This window comes from Oryzias melastigma, linkage group LG12 (genome assembly GCF_002922805.2).
Source record: "Oryzias melastigma strain HK-1 linkage group LG12, ASM292280v2, whole genome shotgun sequence".
Lineage (NCBI taxonomy): Eukaryota > Metazoa > Chordata > Actinopteri > Beloniformes > Adrianichthyidae > Oryzias > Oryzias melastigma.
The window spans coordinates 19070966-19084171 of NC_050523.1; the positions used below are offsets into that span (position 1 = coordinate 19070966).

General features: G+C 36.3%; 5 protein-coding genes across 6 annotated transcripts in view; 3 read left to right on the top strand and 2 right to left on the bottom strand.

The window, feature by feature from the left end:
* stbd1 (starch binding domain 1) overlaps window positions 1–691 on the bottom strand; it is a 5429-nt gene extending 4738 nt beyond the window's left edge. The window contains exon 1 of the mRNA XM_024299723.2: window positions 270–691. Within this exon, the coding sequence (XP_024155491.1) occupies window positions 270–519 (250 nt within the window). The 5' untranslated portion in view covers window positions 520–691. The remainder of the gene's footprint in view (window positions 1–269) is intronic.
* The window catches only part of LOC112163361 (heat shock protein 30), a 3532-nt gene extending 448 nt beyond the window's left edge, over window positions 1–3084 (top strand). Inside the window, exons 1-2 of one of the 2 annotated variants that reach the window (XM_024299724.2) lie at window positions 610–732; window positions 2145–3084. In XM_024299724.2, coding sequence (XP_024155492.1) covers window positions 2259–2861 — 603 coding nt within the window. In that variant the 5' untranslated portion in view covers window positions 610–732; window positions 2145–2258 and the 3' untranslated portion in view covers window positions 2862–3084. Of the gene's footprint in view, window positions 1–609; window positions 733–2144 lie in introns of those variants that run through there. The other variant, XM_024299725.2, reaches the window with a different exon arrangement.
* Window positions 3085–3873: 789 nt separating this feature from the next.
* On the top strand, window positions 3874–5920 carry LOC112163293 (heat shock protein 30). The gene has a single exon (XM_024299613.2). The coding sequence runs from the start codon at window positions 4852–4854 to the stop codon at window positions 5452–5454; it is 603 nt and encodes a 200-aa protein (XP_024155381.1). The 5' UTR covers window positions 3874–4851; the 3' UTR covers window positions 5455–5920.
* Window positions 5921–6917: 997 nt separating this feature from the next.
* LOC112163311 (heat shock protein 30-like) lies at window positions 6918–9196 on the top strand. The gene has a single exon (XM_024299648.2). It carries the CDS (start codon window positions 7533–7535, stop codon window positions 8133–8135), a length of 603 nt encoding a protein of 200 aa, XP_024155416.1. The 5' UTR covers window positions 6918–7532; the 3' UTR covers window positions 8136–9196.
* LOC112162787 (phospholipid-transporting ATPase ID) overlaps window positions 9015–13206 on the bottom strand; it is an 18039-nt gene continuing 13847 nt past the window's right edge. Inside the window, exons 25-29 of the mRNA XM_024298679.2 lie at window positions 12691–12774; window positions 12314–12559; window positions 12014–12152; window positions 11460–11590; window positions 9015–10290 (exon numbers count right to left, since the gene is read on the bottom strand). Of these exons, the coding sequence (XP_024154447.1) occupies window positions 10087–10290; window positions 11460–11590; window positions 12014–12152; window positions 12314–12559; window positions 12691–12774 (804 nt within the window). The 3' untranslated portion in view covers window positions 9015–10086. The remainder of the gene's footprint in view (window positions 10291–11459; window positions 11591–12013; window positions 12153–12313; window positions 12560–12690; window positions 12775–13206) is intronic.

The window sequence follows — 13206 nt, forward strand, 5'->3', positions numbered from 1 at the left end:
TGGAGAGAATTAAAGAAAATGAAATCATGATTTGTCAGGAGTAATTTATTAAATTTAGTGGAAAAGTTAGTGATTTAGAGAGTGACTGTACAGGTGGGGCTATTTATTTATTTATTTTAAGTTATATTTCTAAAAATGTTTATTTTTGAAGAAATAATTTTTCTGTGTCAAAATGAAGATTATGACCTACATTCTTCACTATAAATGTATATGACCTCCCGTTTGACCTTTGTAGTATTAATACTATTGAATCCTCTACCGGATTTTACCTGTTGACCGGACGTGGCCGCGTGACTCTCGCGGGTTCGATTCCTCCTCTGGCCGCGGTGGCGCGTCCCCGTCGGCGGCCTTCCTCCGCTTCCCCTTCACGTTCCGGTAGATGATGAACCCCGCCAGCACGGACACCACGGCGATGACGGCCACAGCCACGGCGGGGCCGTGCCGTCCGATCATGCAGAAGAGCGAGCCCAGGTCCACGCGCTTGTCCATGGCGGCCGCGTGACCGTTCTTCAGTTGCATTTGCGCAGATCCGGGACGGTCCGCGTGCGTCCTGGACCGGAGGGGGGAGACGAGCGTGACGCAGAGCGGGCAGCTGGAGGACTGTGGAGCGGAGGACTCCTGATTGCTGCTAAAGAGCAGTGAGTGGCTGCAGGTGCGACCTGCTGATTGGCTGACGGGATCACGGGGACGCTGATTTCATTCACTGGAAGAAAGAGACTTCAGGTCATCAATGTTAGTTTTTTTGAATAGGCACATTTCAAAATCAACAAAACTTATTATATACAAACATATTTGTATATATAATATACAAAGAACACAACCACACACTTATACTGGTTTTCATGGATTAGGGGGACTGTTTTTGGTTTTTTTCTCACTTGTGCTAAAAATGAGTGGAGAAAAAATATTAAGTAATATATCATTCTCAATATAAAAAAGCTAAGCAATACCGTGTTACAAAGTAGTCAAACAATTAAATAAATGAAAAAAGAAATGCTACAATGATAAAATATTGCAACCTAAAACACCAAATCTCCTCAAGAACGATAATAAATCTGAATCGGTGTCATTTGGTGCTTTAAAGTACTTCTTTTTATGAAGAAACATTATCTTTTTCTTTACTTACCACTTCTGGGACAAAAAAAATTCAAAAGATTTGTGATATGCACAACTTTTGAGTTTTTTGGGGGTGTTATTTCTAACATTGTTATGTAAGAAATAATGAAAATCAAATATAAAAGAATAACTCAAAATGTTGAAGACTAAAAAAAGCTGAAGATTATAGGAGTGTTGACAAATTAAATTGATTTAGACATTAAAAAATGCTTGAAGTTAAAGTGTAAAAGTTCAAGCTAATTAAAGAAAAAAACATCATTGTTTGCTGCAAAAGCTTTTGTAATTTCATCCTGACATCTTTTTATTTACACAAAAAATTGTGGTGTAATGAAAAAAGCATTTAATTTACAAAGAGGTTTAATTTGTTGTTAAGTCACAATTCATCTCACGAAGGAAAACTTATACATTCTCATCCCTTGTAAAGGTACAAGGGGTGAGAATATATGTATATATTCTGTATTCTGTATTCCTTCCCTCTGCTCCCTGTTGACTTATGTAAGTCATGTCTATTGTTTTTGTTGAATAATTAAACACAAGATTGGAATAATTTACACATGCCAAATGAAATTATGTTTCAAAAAACGCATTTCAGAGAGTGATGCCATTGTTTTCGTACCTGAAAAAAACAGCAACAACAAATAAAGTGCTGCAGAAAACATATATATGAATCTAAAGCAAAAGCAGGTAAAAGACTTAATGTATTTGATGTACTTTTATATTACCCTACTAAAGAAGACGACATGTCCAGGGTGATTCCACAAATTCTACAAGAATGATAACATAAAAAAAAACAGTTTTAAAGTTTCCAGTTTAAAAAAAAATATTTCAATGACAAACAAAGAATTTGTTTTGAAGAAGAAAAAACCTTGCAAACAACGTGACAATGAAAGACAAATTCCTTGAAAAAAAAATAAACTACAGCTATAGAATGAACATGAACAGATTGTTGTGGTGTAACAGCTTCATCTAGTGGAACTGTGTGGTATTTACCAGAATCTTCCTGAATTCTCCGCCTCTCCTCCTGTCAGAGTATAAATGTGGGACAGAGTCACTGCTGAGACAGAACGATACACAGAAGAGAAAAGACCATTCAGCCAACATTCATCTGACAACACAAAGACTCCAGACTTGAGACTCTGAAGATGCTGTGCTCTCGGGGACATCACTCTGATCTCAGTCCATCCATGCTCTTCTTTTCACCTGTACGCAGTCTGTGGCCAGAGGTCAGACCTCTGTTCTCCCAGCAGGATCTGCTGCAGAGGAACCTGCAGGAGCTGCGCCGCAGTCTGGAGCTGATGGACACATTTCAGCACAACATCCTGGAGGAGACGGAGCCTTTCCAGAGCAGTGTGGCCCTGCAACCAGTGAGCTTCCAGCTGGACAAAGACGGAAAGCACTTTGGCCTGACCCTGGACACTCAAGGCTTTTCTCCAGAGGAGCTGTCTGTCAGGCAGGTGGGCAAGAAGCTGAGAGTCAGCGGGAAGACAGAGAAGAAACAGGAGGACGGGAAAGGCTCCTACTCTTACAGACTCCAGGAGTTCAGACAGGATTTGGATCTGCCTGAAGGCCTGAACCCTGAAGCCGTCACCTGCTGCCTGTCTCCAGACGGAAAGCTCCACATCCAGGCCCCCAAAGAGGAGGCTGACAGAGAGCTGACCATCAAGAGGAGCTGGGAGGAGGAACCACAGCAGAGAGAGGGTTCACAGACACAAGACAGCACAGCAAAGACTCACAACACACCATAGAACCAACAGGAACACATGGACTCACACACACATTCATGGGAATATACCATCAGTTTTAGATGAACACAATTTTAACTACATTAGTCTTTGTTGATCATTGAAATGTCTGTATTTTTTTAATGTATTAGCTAGTTTGGATTGTTTGCTACAAATATGTTCACTGAAATGTCAGGGACAAATGTGAATGAACGTTCAAATACAATAAGACATCATCATGTAAGAAAGTGACTTTTGTTTTTTGTCATGTTTGTGCTTTTTTAAGTAAAAGTTGAGAAAATAAATGTTTCAATTAAGAAATTGTTTATTTCTGTGGAGTCTTTCTTTTACTTTTATTAATTGTATCCACTTGAAAAGGTCTGCAAATTTCCAAGAGATGAAAGATGAAAAAATACATTACTAAACTTGGGAAAAAAATATTTATTTTAATTATTATATTTTAGATGAAGATGATTCGCTGTGGCGACTAATGAAGAGAAAAGTCGAAAAAAGATTTTAAATTATGATATTTTGTTAATTTAAATTGTTAACTAATAATATAACTAATTTCATATTAGAGTTAATCAAACAAATAAGTTGGCATCTATTAAATTTAGATGATGTACCAATTTATATTGCAGTTAAACACAATGAATGGATGAAATAACATGTAGGATGTGGTTAAATTTCTTCTTTAAAAGGTTCAGCAGTAATACGAGAAGTCTGCATAAAAACAAAAACGTTTTCAAAGGAGCAGCTGTAGTAGGGATTTTAAAATTACTATTGTTTGATAGGATTCTGGGGACCACAAGTATACCTATATAACTAAATAAACTAGAATAAAGAAGACTATAAGATATTAATAAAAGGAATAAATCATCGATGATTCCTTTTCTGTCATTATTAATGATAAACAGTCATTTTATTGTTTGTTTTTTGGCCAAACAAACAAAAAAATAAAATAAAACATGATCGATCACAGCTATTTTTCTTCAATGTTGAAACAGCACCACCTGGTGGTCGTTTCTGGTACGAACCAGAAACTTCTAGAACAGGGGTCTGGAACCTGCGACTCGTTAACCACTCCATTGTGGCTCTGTGGTTGAAGAAAAATACAATATTTTTTTATTTGATAAAGTAACATTTTTTGGAGTAGGCTTATTGTTTGCTGCTAAAGCTTTTGTAATTTCATCCTGACATTTTTTATTAGACAAAAAACTGTGCTGTAATGAAAAAAGCATTTAATTTACAAAGAGGTTTAATCTGTTGTTAAGTCACAACTCATTTCACTATTTCTAGCCACAAGAAAGGTACAAGGGGTGAAAATATATATGAGTATTCCTTCCCTTTGCTCCCTGTTGACTTATGCAAGTCATGTCTATTGTTTTTGTTGAATAATTGAACACAAGATTGGAATAATTTACACGTGCCAAATGAAATTATGTTTCAAAAAACGCATTTCAGAGAGTGATGCCATTGTTTTCGTACCTGAAAAAAGTAGCAACAACAAATAAAGTGCTGCAGAAAACATATATATGAATCCAAAGCAAAAGCAGGTAAAAGACTTAATGTATTTGATGTACTTTTATATAACCCTGATAAAGAAGATGATATGTCCAGGATGATTCCCCAAATTCTAAAAGAATGATAACATAAAAAAACAGTTTTAAAGTTTCCAGTTTAAAAAAAATATATTTCAATGACAAACAAAGAATTTGTTTTGAAGAAAAAAAAAATCTTGCAAACAACGTGACAATGAAAGACAAATTCCTTGAAAAAAAAATAAACTACAGCTATAGAATGAGCATGAACAGATTGTTGTGGTGTAACAGCTCCATCTAGTGGAACTGTGTGGTATTTACCAGAATCTTCCTGAATTCTCCGCCTCTCCTCCTGTCAGAGTATAAATGTGGGACAGAGTCACTGCTGAGACAGAACGATACACAGAAGAGAAAAGACCATTCAGCCAACATTCATCTGACAACACAAAGACTCCAGACTTGAGACTCTGAAGATGCTGTGCTCTCGGGGACTTCACTCTGATCTCAGTCCATCCATGCTCTTCTTTTCACCTGTACGCAGTCTGTGGCCAGAGGTCAGACCTCTGTTCTCCCAGCAGGATCTGCTGCAGAGGAACCTGCAGGAGCTGCGCCGCAGTCTGGAGCTGATGGACACATTTCAGCACAACATCCTGGAGGAGACGGAGCCTTTCCAGAGCAGTGTGGCCCTGCAACCAGTGAGCTTCCAGCTGGACAAAGACGGAAAGCACTTTGGCCTGACCCTGGACACTCAAGGCTTTTCTCCAGAGGAGCTGTCTGTCAGGCAGGTGGGCAAGAAGCTGAGAGTCAGCGGGAAGACAGAGAAGAAACAGGAGGACGGGAAAGGCTCCTACTCTTACAGACTCCAGGAGTTCAGACAGGATTTGGATCTGCCTGAAGGCCTGAACCCTGAAGCCGTCACCTGCTGCCTGTCTCCAGACGGAAAGCTCCACATCCAGGCCCCCAAAGAGGAGGCTGACAGAGAGCTGACCATCAAGAGGAGCTGGGAGGAGGAACCTCAGCAGAGAGAGGGTTCACAGACACAAGACAGCACAGCAAAGACTCACAACACACCATAGAACCAACAGGAACACATGGACTCACACACACATTCATGGGAATATACCATCAGTTTTAGATGAACACAATTTTAACTACATTAGTCTTTGTTGATCATTAAAATGTCTGTATTTTTTTAATGTATTAGCTAGTTTGGATTGTTTGCTACAAACATGTTCACTGAAATGTCAGGGACAAATGTGAATGAACGTTCAAATGCAACAAGACATCATCTTGTAAGAAAGTGACTTTTGTTTTTGGTCATATTTGTGCTTTTTTAAGTAAAAGTTGAGGAAATAAATGTTTCAATTAAAAATTGTTTATTTCTGTGGAGTTTTTCTTTTACTTTCATTAATTATATCCACTTGAAAAGGTCTGCAAATTTCCAATCAAATGCGAAAAAACTTTTACATACTAAAAATGTTTTTGTCCAAACGTTCTCAAAAATGTAAAAAAATTAAAAGTGAGAAAAAAAAATACATTACTAAACTTGGGAAACAAATATTTTTTGTCCAAATTATTATATTTTAGATGATGATTCGCTGTGGTGACTCCTAAAGAGAAAAGCTGGAAAAGAAGATATTAAAATATAATATTTTGTTAATTTAAAGTGTTTAGTTATAACATTACTAATTTGAAAATAAGATATCAAAATTAATCAAAAGAATAAGTTGGAATCTTTTACATTTTTTAGATGAAGTACCAATTTATATTGCAGTTAAATATAATAAATGCATGAAAAAACACATGTAGGATGTGGTTAAAGTGTTCTCTTAAAAAAGTTCAGCAGTAATACAAGAAGTCTGCATAAAAACAAAAACGTTTTTAATGGAGCAGCTGTAGGAGGGATTTTAAAATTACTATTGTTTGATAGGATTCTGGGGACCACAAGTATACCTATTAACTAAATATACTAGAATAAAGAAGACTATAAGATATAACTAAAATGAATAAATCATCTCTAATTCCTTTTCTGTCATTTTTAATGATAAACAGTCATTTTATTGTTTGTTTTTTTGGCCAAACAAACAAACAAAAAATAAAATAAAACATGATCGACCACAGCTGTTTTTCTCCAATGTTGAAACAGCACCACCTGGTGGCCGTTTCTGGTACGAACCAGAAACTTCTAGAACAGGGGTCTGCAACCTGCGACTCGTTAACCACTCCATTGTGGCTCTGTGGTTGAAGAAAAATACAATATTTTTTTACTTGATAAAGTAACATATTTTGGAGTAGGCTTATTGTTTGCTGCTAAAGCTTTTGTAATTTCATCCTGACATCTTTTTATTAGACAAAAAATTGTGCTGTAATGAAAAAAGCATTTAATTTACAAAGAGGTTTAATCTGTTGTTAAGTCACAACTCATTTCACTATTTCTAGCCACAAGAAAAGTACAAGGGGTGAGAAAATAAAAGTATTCCTTCCCTCTGCTCCCTGTTGACTTATGTAAGTCATGTCTATTGTTTTTGTTGAATAATTGAACACAAGATTGGAATAATTTACACATGCCAAATGAAATTATGTTTCAAAAAACGCATTTCAGAGAGTGATGCCATTGTTTTCGTACCTGAAAAAAATAGCAACAACAAATAAAGTGCTGCAGAAAACATATATATGAATCCAAAGCAAAAGCAGGTAAAAGACTTAATGTATTTGATGTACTTTTATATAACCCTACTAAAGAAGACGATATGTCCAGGATGATTCCCCAAACTCTACAAGAATGATAACATAAAAAAAACAGTTTTAAAGCTTCTAGTTTGAAAAAAAAAAATGATTTCAATGACAAACAAAGAATTTGTTTTGAAGAAGAAAAAACCTTGCAAACAACGTGACAATGAAAGACAAATTCCTTATAAAAAAATAAACTACAGCTATAGAATGAACATGAACAGATTGTTGTGATGTAACAGCACCATCTAGTGGAACTGTGTGGTATTCACCAGAATCTTCCTGAATTCTCCGCCTCTCCTCCTGTCAGAGTATAAATGTGGGACAGAGTCACTGCTGAGACAGAACGATACACAGAAGAGAAAAGACCATTCAGCCAACATTCATCTGACAACACAAAGACTCCAGACTTGAGACTCTGAAGATGCTGTGCTCTCGGGGACTTCACTCTGATCTCAGTCCATCCATGCTCTTCTTTTCACCTGTACGCAGTCTGTGGCCAGAGGTCAGACCTCTGTTCTCCCAGCAGGATCTGCTGCAGAGGAACCTGCAGGAGCTGCGCCGCAGTCTGGAGCTGATGGACACATTTCAGCACAACATCCTGGAGGAGACGGAGCCTTTCCAGAGCAGTGTGGCCCTGCAACCAGTGAGCTTCCAGCTGGACAAAGACGGAAAGCACTTTGGCCTGACCCTGGACACTCAAGGCTTTTCTCCAGAGGAGCTGTCTGTCAGGCAGGTGGGCAGGAAGCTGAGAGTCAGCGGGAAGACAGAGAAGAAACAGGAGGACGGGAAAGGCTCCTACTCTTACAGACTCCAGGAGTTCAGACAGGATTTGGATCTGCCTGAAGGCCTGAACCCTGAAGCCGTCACCTGCTGCCTGTCTCCAGACGGAAAGCTCCACATCCAGGCACCCAAAGAGGAGGCTGACAGAGAGCTGACCATCAAGAGGAGCTGGGAGGAGGAACCACAGCAGAGAGAGGGTTCACAGACACAAGACAGCACAGCAAAGACTCACAACACACCATAGAACCAACAGGAACACATGGACTCACACACACATTCATGGGAATATACCATCAGTCTTAGATGGAGAGTTAAAACTACTTTGATCTATGTGGATTTATGAAATTGTTGTGTTTTTGATAAATATATTTGTTATATAACAAACATGTTCATAAAAATATCAGAGAAAAATGTGAATAAATTATCAAATGTAACAAGACGTCATGATGTAATATCATGACATCTGTATTTTATAACATTTAGTTTTTTTGAAGTTGAGGAAATAAATTTTTGGATATGACAGATTTCTCTGGAGTATTGGTTTAAAATGAAAAGCAAAACAAAAAACTGCAATAAAAACTAGACTCTAAATCTGTTGAAGTTTTATTGAACTGACCTTTTATCTGAGCTGATCCAGTGGAAGAAAACCAAAGTCTTTCACATCAGATGTCTCCATATATAATCATAAATACTTTCAATATCTAATCTACTATTCGGTCTAGCAGACAATTAAAGGATAAAGTAAATTGTAAAATTAAGCTTAAACTACAAAATATTTTTGCAACCACACAGAAACTTAATATTTATTACTTTTTTTAAACTCTACTAACAGTTTGATTTTTCACTTTTAACTTCTTATTTTTTTATCATTTTGCTCACATTTGGATTTCATTTAGAAGTTTTTTCCAAAAAGCATACAATTCTAGATGAAGTCTATTTTCTGTATTTTGAGGTGAAAACCTGGCTTAAAACTATTTACAAGTGAAAAAAAAAAAAAAAAAAAAAACATAAAAAGTGGTTTTGTTTTTCCTTTTTGGAGCACTTTCTATGTGAGTCTATTTCAATCAACCACTCAGTACTTGAGCAGACTGATTGTCTGTGGAGAAAGAAATGATTATATAAGACAAGTTTTGATGTTTTTAATGAAAAAACAAAGTAGAAATTATATTTTTTCAAAAAACAACAACATACATCTTAGAAGAAACAAACGAGAATCTAATATCCATTGCTTAAAGGGGAAAACATAGAAAAAGAAGTCGGAATAAACCCAACTGGTATTCCAGTAATGAAAATGAAAAAAAAAAATCCTGAAAAATGTCAGATGAATATTTTAAGGCTCAAAATTACAAGATAAGCAAACAGATATTTGGATGGAGGAATCAAACTAAGAGGTGAATCTCAGAACTGCGAGTGTTTTCTTTTTTTTTTAAATTATATGTTAAATAGATAAATTGCTTCATTTAAAGCAATTTAAAACACCAGATTGTGATTAATTTCAAATTCTAACGTTACACTGCTATGTCTGGTTTAGTGAAAGGGAAGCCATCTTTGTTTCACTGACAGAATTAACTGAAAACTTACAATAAAAAAGGCAAAGTTATAGAAGGGAAAGAAACGATAAGACCTGGACCAAAAGTTATCTTGAAAACCAAAAACCGTGACTGACGCACTTAAACAGGTAGTTCTCTGTCATATTTTTGGGCACAACTTTAAAATTAGACACATTTGGCCCATACAGCAAGAAGAAAAAAAACAAACAAACAAAAATCTCATGTCCTCAGTTGCAGCACTGCTTCTTAGAACAATGCAAGTCCTAAAAATGTAATATTACTGCTGAGTTTAAAGACCCATTTTGATGATTTTAGGTGTTTGTATTATGCTCTTAGAGGATGGACGACATCATCACAGGAGATACTTTTGAAATAAATCAAAAGATTCGATAATGAGATAAACCCAATCAACTGTGACAAAACTATTCTAATAGTTAAGTAAGGAAGTTTGATTATTTTCAGCTTTTATGGTATTTTTCAACACTCTAGGACACTGAAACAGCTATATGGTAAGACAGTTACATAAAACAACTATTTTGTCTGACTATTGAAGCTAAAGCGTGTCAGTGGATCCAGTCAGAGGAAAACCTTCTCAATTCTCCGTGATAGAACCTCTCCTGGGTTATATGTTCCATGTCGCTCCGACTAACTTTCAGCCGGGGTTATATGAGAGAACAGCATCACTCGACCCTTCACGGGTCGCTTCATCAGGAACCTCTGAGAGGTCACCAGGTCACCGTAGCCCTTAGAGTGGGCGAAGGCGTAGCCTGAGCGGCGGGTGCTGACACGCCGGACTGGTCGACGAGGAGCGGGGGTTGGCGGCGGCTCCTTTCGTGCTCTGTGTCTGACCTGGAGGAGCAAAAACATGAACATGAGGTAGATTTGAGGTATGTTTGTGGAATATACTTAGAAATATTTGTTTGTATCTTAAACTGGTTAGATTGGATTAAGATTTTTGTCTAAACAAACAAAAAGCGTACATTTAAAAATAAACATCTATGTTTGCTCTTATTTTCTGCCAAAATAAGAGTTTTATCCGTCTGGAATCAAAAAATGACAGAAGATAATTTAAAGCTTTGAAAACTTGATGACAGAATAAAGATTATGCAAGTTAATTCTACTCCATTTCTTTTTTTTTTTTTGCTGTTTTTTTTTAAAGAGAATTAGAAGAAAACCTTTCTACAAATATTATTTAGGTTATTTTCAGATAAAGTTCTACTCCGATCATCTTTTGATCTATATAGGTGTTCCCCGTTGTCTTTTAATTATAATTGTATTGTATAATTTAATTATAATTGTGCAATAATTTTTTTTCCAACATATAAATATATATTTTTTAATAGTATTATTTTCCATGACTAAGTTTCTGTAGAGCGGCGGTAGGTTACTAGAAACTGACGTTTGAGTTGTGCGCAGGACTGTCGGTGTGGAGCAACACCGCCCCCCTTTCCTCTCCCTGTCACTGAGAGCTCTGTGTTTACATGCAATATATTTCTATGCTTAATTTTCTTTACATTTGTCATCAATAATGAGAAAAATACCAGAAGAACATGCTGAAAACACCAAAAACATGACTTTCATAGGAGTCTAAAAATACTCTCTGCTTTTATGTCGTACAAAAGAACATGTTTGTTGTTGTTTTTAATTACAGTGAAATAAATTAAAATTAAAATTATATAATATGACAAAATACAAATAAATAAATATAAAAATAAGCAAACATGAATAAAAATAAATGTAAAAAATCATAAAATACTATATAAAAAATAACTATAAATAAAATTAAATAAATGTAAATAAAATAAATAAATAAAAAAAAACACAATAAGTCACTAACCTAGTATTCAATCAATCAAACTTTGTTTATAAAATTTTTTTAGTCCTTGAGGCAGCTCAGAGTGTCGAGTTGTCTTGGTTGCATTAATATACAAATATATAATTATATCTTGATTTTTATGCTTGTGGAGGCTCTGCCGGGAATATTTAAGAGTTCTATCCCATAATACTTTCTCTCTTACCTTATCATTGATGGTCGGTCGAATCTGCATGACGATGAAGCGATAAGCCACCACAGGAAGGATGCAGAGGAGGGACGTCAGGACGATGGTCAGCCAAACATTTGGGAGGTTCAGAGTGTTTCTCTCTGTGCCTGACATCCAAGAAGGGTTACAACAATGAAAAATGAGTCAGCACTTCATTTCCTCATCAATGCACAAAAACACACTTATGCATAATTTCCTTTAAAAAACAACATGTTACGATGGCAAAATGTATGAACCTGATTTATTCAAATTCTGCAGTACGCCTCACAGCTGTTTGTGTCTTAATGTAGTCTTAATACAGTTAATCAGTTAAAAAAATTATCAATACCTATTTATCCCACATTAAAATCAGCCACATTTGGATCTCTTCAATACACCAAAATTCACTGATAAAGACGTTTGCAGTATGAGGTCAGTAAATCAGATCATGTCAACTATAAATCGGATCGTCAACAACAAACTGAATCGTTAAAATGAATCGTTACAAAACAAAACGGTAGATTTGAAGAAATAAACAGGAAACCACTGACCTACGAAGGGAAAAGCAGAAGGGATGATGACAAAAATGCCGTTGCTGTACATGGTGAACGTCACAGCAAAGTAGACAGCCAGGCTGCCCCATATGAACAAGTTGTTCACTGCTGTCCAGTGATACGTGTCCAGACACATCTGGAAACAAAAACAAAATAAAGAACAGCACTTTGACTTATATCATTTGTAGTCGAACTGAATTAGGCTGAGAACAGTGGAAAATAGAGAACTTTCAATCACCAGTTTATTTTATGCCTTTATTTCAGAAAATCAAAGTTGTAGCATCTTCGATCACTCACCTGTATGCTGACGACTATTAGCAGACAGGTCTGTGCAAACAGAGCAAACGACTGATAATCTGCTATGTCTTTGCCGTCATCTCTGACTGTGTCGTGGATGGCCGCCCAGGGGACAAAGTAGAGCACTAAGGAGCTGTAGCAGCTGAACGCCGTGAGGTTCAAGAAGGCCTTTTTACTAAAGTACAAGTTCTGCTGGCCTGGAGCGTAAAGTTGAGGGTACTGGAAGCTCCAGCGGTCATTTACATCCTGAACAAGGAAAGGATGAAGAAACAAGGCATTCAGAAAAAATAACAGATATCCTGAAGAAAGAAATAATAATTTAAATATGTTTAAGGGAAATAAAAGTACTTTTTTAATAATTTTTGTTTTTTTGTTACCTGGTCAAAGAGGCTGAGAGCGAGGACGGGAAGAGACGTGTAAACAGTGTTGTACAAGGTGATGAACCACTCGTCATAAACAGTCTGTGAACAACAAACATGCACAGAACTTTGAAATGAGAAAAATCCACTGAAGTGTAATTTATGGTTTTCATACATTGTAGAAAGAGGCAGTTTAAAAATGTGAAAAGAACACTAATCTGAAGAAGAAATTAACAATTATCAGGCCCTGCAGCAAGTCGTTTTGTCATTCTATCACTCAACAACAAATACGATTTCAAAATCTAGATTGTAAAAATTTCCACAACAAGCTTTCAAAAAGGAAACTGTTTAAAATAGTGCTTATATGTTCAGGAAACTTTCATAATCATGGCTTAAAAAAATTGCCAAACTAAATATAATTTTCTCATTAGTCAGGTAGAATGTCAAACTAAATATTATTGAAAAGCAGTGGCGGGCCGTCAGGGCCTGCAAGGCCTTCTCTGCTGGCCTAAAAATATCTGAATCACAGACTGA

Excerpts from the sequence above, each read along its gene's own strand:
- LOC112163293 (XM_024299613.2), top strand. The coding sequence starts at position 4,852 with ATGCTGTGCTCTCGGGGACTTCACTCTGATCTCAGTCCATCCATGCTC.
- LOC112163311 (XM_024299648.2), top strand. The coding sequence starts at position 7,533 with ATGCTGTGCTCTCGGGGACTTCACTCTGATCTCAGTCCATCCATGCTC.